Source organism: Cicer arietinum, chromosome 7, assembly GCF_000331145.2.
Source record: "Cicer arietinum cultivar CDC Frontier isolate Library 1 chromosome 7, Cicar.CDCFrontier_v2.0, whole genome shotgun sequence".
NCBI classification, from domain to species: Eukaryota; Viridiplantae; Streptophyta; class Magnoliopsida; order Fabales; family Fabaceae; genus Cicer; species Cicer arietinum.
In genome coordinates, this window is record NC_021166.2 from 57,739,312 (window position 1) to 57,750,467 (window position 11,156).

Sequence of the window (11,156 nt, forward strand, 5' to 3'; positions counted from 1 at the left end):
ATAATCTACAGGTCAGCTCTCTACATGCTCAAACCACCTTAGCCGAGTTTTTATCATCTTTTCTACGATAGGTGTTACCCTAACTCTCTTTCTAATGTTGTCATTTCTAATGCTATTTCATCTAGTCTTTCCAAATATCCAATGCAACATTTTCATCTCTGCTACACTTATTTTATCATTGTGTTGGGTTTTACTGCCCAACAGTTTCATCCCATACAACATCACATGTCTTACAGTTGTGCAATAAAACAATAGTAGTATATAACAAATAAAATGAACTCACGTGATCTGTAACACAGTTGAAGCACAGACAGGTTGAATGAGCATGTGGGGTTGTAGAAAACTGAGGTTATCAAAACCTTCAATCTTGGAGAAATTCTGTTGCAAGAACAAATATGATGAATGGGTCAAAAATCACACTAACACAAAAAACTAAATATGAAAATGAGAAATTGCGCACACACATACCGTAACAAATTCAGGGAAGCACGCCCACATAGATTCATGCCAGTTAAACCACATCTCCTGAATAAAGCTTGCAATTTTCATATTCACTACAAGGAAAAAATCCCAAAAACAAATGAATCAAAAAATCTTATGGGAACTCATTCACAAACGTTTATGACACATCTCAGCTTGTGCACCAACCTGCATCAATCGAAGTCCACGCGTTCAAGGTCCACAAGATCTTTTGATGTGGTGAAAACATTTGTGGGGGTCTTGATGAGAAACTCGACGAAAATTTTAAAGCAGAGTCCAAAAGGTAGGAAAGACGTCCCACAACCTATAACCAGATAAGTAGAGAAAATTAGGTTTGAAACAATCCATTATGCATACAAACAACTTGTATTATAACAGGAAGAAAGCGCTCTAAGAAATCAATTCTTCATATAAAGTAAAAGTGTAGGGTCTCTCTCGGCATATATAGTAACTACCCACCCGATAAGAAGGAAACAATATTAAAACTGAAACAATTCATGAGAGCTAAGCTTGATTAAGTTATCTAACAATTAGTAATTAAACATGCATACTAAATTGAGTATGCAGCTAAGAAGACAATCTACAAATTAAAACAAAAATAGCAAATTGTTCGCAATATTACTTGGTATAATCTTTCAGGTTCATCCAAAGGGACAGATGTGAGCTCCTTTAGTAACTCCATGTCCCAGAATAAACTGGTAACATCAACCGGAGGCAACGTATCCCGCCAGCCCTCAAATACAGACTTTTGGCACAGCATTTCAGGTGTAGACGAACAACAAGAAGCTCCATTTTCAGCATAAGCTGAAAGATCTTTGGAACCTGTATTCATTTGCAACTTGTTCTTTACAAGTTCTATCTTTCCTAACAGCACCTGTAAATCAAGTTCAGTAACAGCTCAAAGAGAAAATAATGCTTTTATAATTTTCAATGACAATATAAAAGGCACCAACCAGATTTTTCTCCTCTAACTTTTCAATAATATCAGCACCATCATCCTCATGACTCCATTTAGCTATCATAAATGAGGAGTTCGAGACATCTACATGGTTACAAAATATAGAATGAAATAATATGCATTCGCAAATAAAAGGATGGACAATATATCAAAGGTAAATAAAACTGATATTTGTGCACAACCAATCAATGACAAAACCAGAAACATTCATGCTACATATTTTAAGAGGCTTACACATCTCCCATGGATTTTTTATTGTCAAGCATATAAAGACAGAAATAAATATCAATCATCATAGATAGGTATAACTTTATAACCCACTTGGCTAAGACTTCTCAAGATAACTCATGATTCACACAGCATATTGCCATAGAAATCATATATGCCAAAAACACAATTTGTTTGTCTATTTGACTAAGTCTGGCTCCAAAAATGTGTTTGATAACAACTTTCAGACGTGAAGCCAACCACATAACTGCATAACTACAGTAGGGACTAAAATTGAAAAATGTGACATTTGTAGGAACTAAAAAGTGCGAAAAAAGTTTATAGGGACTAAAAGTGAAATACAAGAATTGTTTAGGAACTAAAAGTTTGTTTAACCCTAAAAAGTATAACTCTCAGGCCACCAAAAAACTACAAGAGCTAACAAACTGCTCCCTTCGTCCCACAAGAGTGACCCAATTGGCAATTTCACACTGTAAAATATGAGAAACTAATGTGTTTCTTGTGTGATCACACACCTTTTAGTTATAATGATGCTGCAATATTACATTTAATGTCTAGGAAATTGTATTGACTAGGACTACTAACAATTAACCTAGAATTTGTGTGTCGCACTGGAAAAGGTGCAGCTGGTGTTGGCACAGCTCTAACAATGTAAATAAGGAATAGACGGCGGCTATACAATTACAAAGACAGTGGTAGTGGTGTTGTGGGTTGCAACAAAGGTCGCCGGAGTTGACAGCGAAGAACTGCATGTGGTTAAAAATTAAAAAACTGAAAGGTGATGCTGTCGGCGGCAAATGCTGCCGCCGGTAGTAGCGGTAGTGAAGCACAAAGATAGTTAACATAATCCCTTGAAGTTACAATGTCAAACTCTTTCCATTAAGTATATTACCATTTGACTCAAGACCTAAATAAACTAAAGAAAATTGTTTGTGGCTCATTGAGATGTGAACTTTAATTTTGAGTGGTGACACCACAATTAACTGTCTAGAACAATTATATGGGAAAATATAATGCAAACATACCTTGCATTGCAATGAAGCGAAGATCGTGATCGATCGCTAGAACATCATCGACAAAATTGCTGCTCAACATTCCTGAATTTTTCCAACAAAGAATTTAGTTGAATGCTCAAGAGAAGTTAATTGGATGCTCAATATCCATGCTAAGGATTCCCATATAAAAAACCAACAGAAAAGAATGCAGAAGTAAACCTCGACTGTTTGCACTCTTTCTTGGCCATAGTGTTGCAACAAGTTTTCGAAGCTGCTGATCTTTATCATGTAAATCAGATGAGCAGGGCAAAAATGGGTGACCACCATGAATCCACAGCAAGGATTTTTCCGAAAATGTAAAACTTTTCAAATTTTCGCTCTCAATCTATTTAAGGAAAAAAAGTTAATTACTGTTTGAAAATAATAGAAAATGTAAAAATTATGCTTAGCTTACCAAAAAATGGTTCACAGCTTCAGGACAGATAGTCATCAACTTTGCAGCATCTTTCAGCAAAGAATGCCATGAAATTATCATCTGGTCAGACTTCGAGGATTTGAAGTAACGCCAGAACAATACATGATCCTCAATAAGGTCAGAGTATAACTGAATTATATCATCAAATGATTTATCTTCAATTAGCTTAGGAGTTGAAGTGACAAGTTTCTTAAGGAATTCGTCTTCCAATTCATGAAGAGATTTCAAAACTGGATTAAAATGAGCATCTTTAATACTATACTGCCCCTCAGTAATCCACTGCTGGTAAGTTAGCCTTAGCAGATCAACACAATGAATGGCATTACAGAGATATTTAGTTGCGTTATTTGATGCTGCCAAATCAAGTGATAACAATGGCATCAACTCCATATCAACATGAAGTTTGCTATGGCATGAAATATATTCCACAATAGGATGCTTGATCATCTGTCCTATCAGATTGTGGAAGTTATCAAAGAACTGGCAGAAAGGCTTCACCTGAGAACTAAACCAGTCAAACCTGTGAAGATATAACTTAAAACAACTTGCTGTCGCTTGTTCAATTGTCCAATTGGCTGCAAATAAAAGCATTTTATTTCCCAATTCTGAGTCAAATTCAAACTCCCTTTCACAGTGTGGCATTATCCCAATTGAAGACTTAGGAAACATAATATCATGTAAAACCCTCATATCCATCAAATATGGCTTCACATGATTACCAGTACTTTGCAAATCATCACTTGAGTAACTTCTCTGAGCAATTTGATATTGATGTGATGCAAATTGAGTTCCCAGGAACTCCAGATACATGCAATTCTGTTTGATTGAAGCTTCTTTTGAGTAATATATAAAATCCCTTAACTTCAATGTCACCGGCCATCCTCCTGGCAAGCCCAAGGGACAGTCTGCCAAAGGATCATATCCAGACAAACCGGTCACCGATAAATATTTTGATTTTGCAGTAATGACAATTTGTTCCCCTTCCACATCAAATGATGAGAGGTATATATGCTCCCAACTTAATCTTAGACTCCAGATAGGACGACACCCGTTCATAAGAAGCTGCCAAAAAAGATGGACCCAATGTGAAAGTTCAAGATATGTAATCTGAACATTAAGCTTTGAACCTTCACTTTTCGCATAAATGTGGGCTCTGGCCATTGCATCAATCAATTGAGGAACTGGGATGCCAGATAAAGAGAGAAATCTCTTCACATCTTTAAATTCAATATTCTCATGGTTTTCACTTATATCATCCAAAGCCCAGTATGGCTCCATCATAAATATTTCAACTCCTCTATTACGCATTGCTCGAGAAACCTCACCGTAGCAAGGATTAACTGTGAGAAACATGCGGAAATTTCGGTGTGGATGGATAACCAAAGGGTTTCCATCAACAATTCCACGCTCATTGACCGTGATTGATCCACTTGGCTCTACCAAAGAGTTAATCCTATCAAGAACCTAGAAACAAAAACAAGCAAAAAAAAGTTAACAAGACGAAGCCTTGGCACTGCTAAATAACTTAAGACAAATAATATTTATCCCATTTTATCGGTGGCAGATAGTGAATAACGGTAGATAGTATTGCGGCCAACAACAGAAACATGGCTACAACAAAAGTATAATACACAAATATACCACAAAAAAAGTGGCAGAATATAATAAAAATATCTATCAATACAACAAACAAATACACATTGATAAGCACCACTTCAAACCCAAATACATTGTATGATTTTTCTCAGGTAAAGAAAGTTTAAGAAGCATTGATTTGCACAATACTATATGCATCACATACCGTGGGATTACATAGATTTGCATTTTCCAATACGATCCATTCCCCTCGCTCTATAGCCTTGATCAATAATCCTGTTACCCATTCAAATTTTGTGGAAACAAACCTTTTCTGGTCATCTGCTTTGAGTTTCAGAATGGTATGCTTGACCAAATCAAGATCCCGTATTGTATAAGATAAGGGAGGAGAATTATTCTCGACATACAACTTCAGTTTTTCAATGATCTCAGCTAACAAACTAAGGGAGCAAACAATATTGCTCCAGTTTTTCAGTGATTTTTCTGCTGCAGAAGTTGCCAAGATGTCATATTCTGACAGAAAAACATTCCATCTTGTATGTAAATCTGTTTCGTTAAAAGTTGCTCCCTTTAAAGCCTCTAGTTGCAAACAACGGTACTCATTAACATAGCTCTTAATTTGAGCAACAGCTGTGCGAAAGTTACGCAAGGCATCATATTGTTCGAAAGATCCTAGTAATTCAGATATATCCGTTGCAGAAGAAAGATTTACTTCATTCAGTACATTGCCTGTTAAGTGCGCAAGCGATCTTATCAATGAAGTTTTTCCTGAACATGAAGGACCAACCAAAATACATAACCATTGACGCTCTACACAAAGAGCAGCAGCTTCCAAATTTTGACACATTTGAGGTAGTATGAGGAGCTCTCTGCTTGAAGCAGTATATAATTGGGTGCGATTCCTCTTAATAGCAGCGTTCCCCACAATTAAATTATGTGAGTCGAGCTGAACACGAGGATATGGATTTATAGATGGTGTCACCATAAATACATCCTTAAAGAGTTCCAAGACTTCCTTGCGGTCAGCTGATGTACGCATTCTTTGAATGTAGACAATGTTCAAGAAGGAATGTGCATCTAAAGGCTTTGGTGAACCTACATTAAATACAATGAAACATGATCATAAAAGAGAATGACTCTCTATGGAATATTGATTATAAAAGAAAAATACGGAGCTAACAAAAGTGTCAAATCAGAAGTATGAGGAATAGAAATAAGAGACCTTCAATTATCTCACAAGATCGAAACACGTCGCGAAGATTAAATTCCCAAGGGAAACCATCCTTTGCAAACTTTCGATTCAGCATGGTTTCTTCATGCATTCTTTTATTAAATAAGATTAACATTGAAAGTAACGGCCTGGGGATAGTTGGAAATTTAGATTCGCAAATGGATAGATAATCATCCTCAACTAGCTCATCCACATATACCTATTGTCAACGACCAAAGAAAAGTTAAGGTATCGTGCATAATGAGCACAAAAAACATCAAAAGACAGAAATTTATTTCTAGTTCTATGATCACTTTCGGCTTGGAAAGAAGGAAGTAATAAGATTTCCTTTTGGTTTTACAGGTATTGCATTATAACTTCAGTAATAAAGCCAGATAAATTTGGAGTTGGAATTCTTCTGGTTAACTTGTTTTAAAGTCCTCCTTTCAACTTCTAGGGGCTTATGTTTGAATACAAAATAAAGATATGACAAGACAAGCATACCTTGGTAAATCGATTTAGGAATGATCTTGGAAGGCCTTTCCGACCACCACCTTGATGTGATGGATTCTGACACGCAAAAATTCTAAATGATGGAGGACACTTATAAGTGTTACCCAACTCCGGTATAAACACCTCAGCTCGATGGTCCAGAATAGCATTCAACCCCTGTTTCAAAGAACTGCATTACAACTATGACTCTATACCAGTAAAACCGTTTGTCTCTCCCCAACAAAAAAATTTAAAAGACATCACAAAAGCAATAATTAAGGTAGAAAGAATGTATTAGTGCTAATTAATGAGGTGATGAAAATGAAAACAAACAGGAACAAGTAAAGATTAAAATTTATAAAAAAATTACCTCTAAAACAGATTGTGGGGCAAGATTAAGCTCATCCAGCAACACCCAACAGCCTTCCTTCAAGGCCTGCACAACATTAGTTTCTAGTTAAATACATATCAAAAGCAGAGAAGAACACGACAATTTTCAATCTAAGACATTCTAACCTGCAATAGTATCCCATCAGACCAAGAAAACTTCATTCCTTCATCACTTTCCACAGGTAAATCAGACCCCAACAGGTCCATCATATCAGTCTGCACCAAAAATGCACATAAACATAAAAATCCACAAAGAAGGCCTTTGCAAAGATAGAAAAAGAGTTGGGTAAATTATTACTAACTTGCTCAGATAAGTTTATCCGCACAACTGTATGCCCAGAATATTTTCCCAAGGCAGTGATTAAACTTGTTTTCCCAACACCTGGACTGCCTTCAAGTAAAACTGGAAACCAGAACCCAATCAAAACACAGAAATATAATTCAAATAAGAAATTGCTGATGGAATTTAAAGAAAAAAAAAGTAACCCCGTGTCATGAAACTCCTTTCATGATGGAGTCCAGAGAGAAGGGTTAGACCCATTGTGGCTACTATGGACAGTCGTGCCTTGAAAGGGACAGATACCACAATAGCATGAGAAAAATCAGATGCAATTAAAGAAACAAACCTGGCTTTGGAAGCTGCATAGCCCGCAAAACTCTCAAAGCGTTTCTGCGGGTGGTTGGCGCTTTGAATTCAAACCCACCCTCCTCACAACTACTGTAACCTATACAAGTAGAAATTAAAAGTCAAACCGAGAAGGCAATCTGAATGAAAAAAAACTAGTAGCAGAAGTAAAAGAAATTAAGAGAGAAAAAATGCTCCGGCGCGGGAGGAAAATGAATCATCTTAAACACTAAAAGGAAATAAATAAAATAAACAAATAAATAAATAAAACTGAAAAACTATTGTCGTAAATAATTTAGTCGGTCCATTTGAAGGAATTAGTGCTTATATCCTATTTACAACTTGCGAAATATATAAGAAATATTTTCTACATATTCATCCATAATATCTCTCATTTGCTGAAATAATAATACCAAAATCCAGTAGCTAGATGATTGTATGTCAAATATTTCTACACTACTTGGACCAACATCAGTTTTTAACGTGACAAAGCACTACGCAAACAAAATTAAATAAGGTAAAAGTAGAATTTGTACTTACTTCCTTTCTTGATATAGAACGGATCAATGCCAAATAAATAATCACGTTGCTTCTCATCATTATGTGACACATCCATGTTTGTGCTATAATCACCCCAACCATAGTTTCCCATTCTTGAAAGCTTTGAATATAATAAATTACTTTAATTAACCTGTAGAAATAATCCAATTGCCATTCACAACCAATTTCTAAAAATAATAATGTGTGTGTGTGTGTATATATATATATATATCATTGAGTATGAGCATTCAGTCCATCCAAATACAACATGGAACCAAAAACACAAAACTTTCATAAGAATCGCCCTAAAACTCGGGACATGATTGACCTTCACATCATAAAAAATTTAAACAGACAATTCACGTAATAGTAGAACCTACGCAATGTTAAATATTATTGAAGTTTGAGAAGATTTGAGATAGAACTGTATGTAATCAGCCCATACAGCTTACCGCATAGAGCATCAATTACAAGAGGACCTACTAAGCTTTAAAACGAGCACATGTATAATGAGTAATTCTGATCATACATTGCTTTAAAAACCAAGCAACCAATTAAATCATTTAATTTTAACGATTCCTTATTAAGCTTTCAGTTTATTAAAAATAAATATAACCAGTCAGTATCACAGTAAAATCTAACAAAACAGATGCCAATAATTCAGTAACAAATAAAGAAATAAGATCACATAGACCAAGCACACATCCTATGGAGAAAGTTCATAACTGTTTACTTCACAGCATAAGAGAAAAGAAACAACAAGTCATGGCCCAGCTATAAAAGATAGCATCTGAAAGTGGCCAAGCTGAGAGTTTATATAAGCAAAACTAATTGAGAAATCAATTCAGAAAAGACAGATAAAATCTGGTGGCAGGTAAGCAAGAAACAAGCATAAGTGAGCCAGCACATTGAAAAAAGCAGATGCAGATGTCTGGAAATTGTGGCTCATGAAAGCAAATCTTTTTGTATCGGAATAAAGCACAAAAAAACAATTGCTCAAAGACAATGGCAAGTGACTGAAAGCAGAAATATGAACAGTATAAAATCAGTTACACTCAAAGGAATTCCATGTTTTGGGAACTTAGCAATGAAAAATATTGGGTGCAGAATGATGGTACTCTTCTGGCATCATTGAATTTAGAGCAACAAATAATGGAAAACTGTGTAAGAATCGGAACAAGGTAGATACTACTAATATTGTATAGAAAATTGATTACAAGAGATACATCAGCATGTGTATATTGACAAATAACCAATATTACTGATTAAAAGATTAATTCCAATCTAACATGTTATTCAAACACATTATACAAGTGCTGTAAATCACTTGAGGGAAATATTCGGACCAAGGTCATACAAAACAAAAGCACCAAGAAAAGGCCATTATAGACCTCCTAATAACCTCCAATATAACATCAGTATTGGTCTTAATAGTGGCTCTGCCCGATCAGATGACTTTACCTTAGAAAACAAGGAAATGGAAGAGAGATAGTGTATGATGATAACAAGGGGAGAAACATACCCTCAGCTTTTGTAGAAGAAAGGATAAACAACTCTCCCTTAGCACTCCAGCATCCTTTTTTGAAACTCCTGTCCCTGATAAGTTGGGTAAATGTCCATAGATGAGAAACAAAGAAAATAAAGTGTAATTACTATATGATTCTAATGCATGTAATAATGTCAACACAATTTGTGATATGTTTAAGGAGCTAGATGGTTTCTCCGCCTTGAATATCTCAGCAGTCCATAAAAATAAGCTTACGTGAAAGAGTACACAAACATTATACCCCTGATGCCACTGATATTTATTCATCTAAAATACATTCAACATATGAAGCATCATCTCTCCCGTGAACTGCATTTTCTGATAACAGCTATTCAATTTCATTATTTTGAAGTGACTTTAGTGGATTGGACTTTCAGGTTGTTGATGAATTCTCAAACCTAAGGTAAGGGACTTTGGGGTTGTTGAGGAATTATAAAATCAAAGGCATTTGACATGACACCTTTAGCCATCTAAATTTCAAATCAACAACCATATCCATCACAACCACACCGCCACAGCACTAAACGCCAGTACCTTCCCTATCCTTCTTAAAGAATATCGATACCACAACAATCATAACAAAACATTAACAAAAAATTTAAACTGTGGGACAATATCATAGATTTTCCTTCTAAAAACAAAATTAGATAATGAAACCAAAAAATAACAAGACTTCAATTTCTTGTGCAACCAAAAGACACAAGATTCTGTATTTACTCAAGTTGGGAGTAAATTATTACAATAAAAACAGCATCCGTGCATCAACTTCAATATCTCATAATACAAACTAACAGATACTTAAATTGAATGCTACATATAGATTAGGGTTGATATGATTAAGATATAAGAAATACAAACATAAAAAATAACCATTCAATCAATATAGTAATGATACAAGAAAGAAGAGAAGTTGAAAAAATGAATAATCAATAGAAACTAGGCATACCTAGACTTAACCCATCAAGCAACACAAGAAATGCTCCATGAAGAAGTGCGTGTTCAGGTCCTAAGCTTTCTTCCGTTACATCGAAAAAAGCAACCCAGGAAATGAGATCTCTGACGGTAAGCAACCGCCCAGGATGTAATTTGTTGAACCACTAAAAATCATAGGAATAATAAACCAAATTAAAAATAATGGATGAGAAAGCAATGAATTGTTCACCGCAATAGCAAATATCACACAATAGTAGAATAGCAACATATAAATGTACTTATATGCTGCAAAAATGCAAAGCAAGAGCTTAGAGACAACCATAACAAAAAACTGAGCCTTTTTTACATGGTGGAGTCTGCTGCATAAATGGATCAAGCAGATACATGGAAGGAAGAAACAAACCTCCTAATTCTCACTCAAACAAACTCACCGAAGCCATTACAAAAGCCAAAACACAACTACATCCCTAAGAGATTTGTAAATTAAAGAACATCTGACAGAAAAATTAAATAAACATAGGAAAAACAGAAAACGGAACATGAAAAATTACAGATTTCACAAGAAAAAAAGTGGAAGCGGGTAGGAAGTACAACTTAGCCTGCTCAATTTTTATGAGATGGTAGGGACATGATTCTACTAATTTACCCAAGTAGAGCTATAGAAGAGAATGGTTTGCACAACATAGGA

The 11,156-nt window shown here is 35.3% G+C and overlaps 1 protein-coding gene across 1 annotated transcript in view; it reads right to left on the reverse strand.

Annotated features, from left to right (window-relative positions):
- The window catches only part of LOC101494011 (midasin), a 44,508-nt gene that overhangs the window by 18,243 nt on the left and 15,109 nt on the right, over window positions 1-11,156 (reverse strand). Inside the window, 18 exon segments of the mRNA XM_027336704.2 lie at window positions 284-378; window positions 469-554; window positions 649-784; window positions 1,103-1,354; window positions 1,434-1,522; window positions 2,692-2,763; window positions 2,881-3,046; window positions 3,116-4,600; window positions 4,938-5,827; window positions 5,955-6,162; window positions 6,447-6,611; window positions 6,805-6,870; window positions 6,951-7,040; window positions 7,127-7,227; window positions 7,451-7,549; window positions 7,990-8,140; window positions 9,512-9,585; window positions 10,482-10,632. Of these exon segments, the coding sequence (XP_027192505.1) occupies window positions 284-378; window positions 469-554; window positions 649-784; window positions 1,103-1,354; window positions 1,434-1,522; window positions 2,692-2,763; window positions 2,881-3,046; window positions 3,116-4,600; window positions 4,938-5,827; window positions 5,955-6,162; window positions 6,447-6,611; window positions 6,805-6,870; window positions 6,951-7,040; window positions 7,127-7,227; window positions 7,451-7,549; window positions 7,990-8,140; window positions 9,512-9,585; window positions 10,482-10,632 (4,376 nt within the window).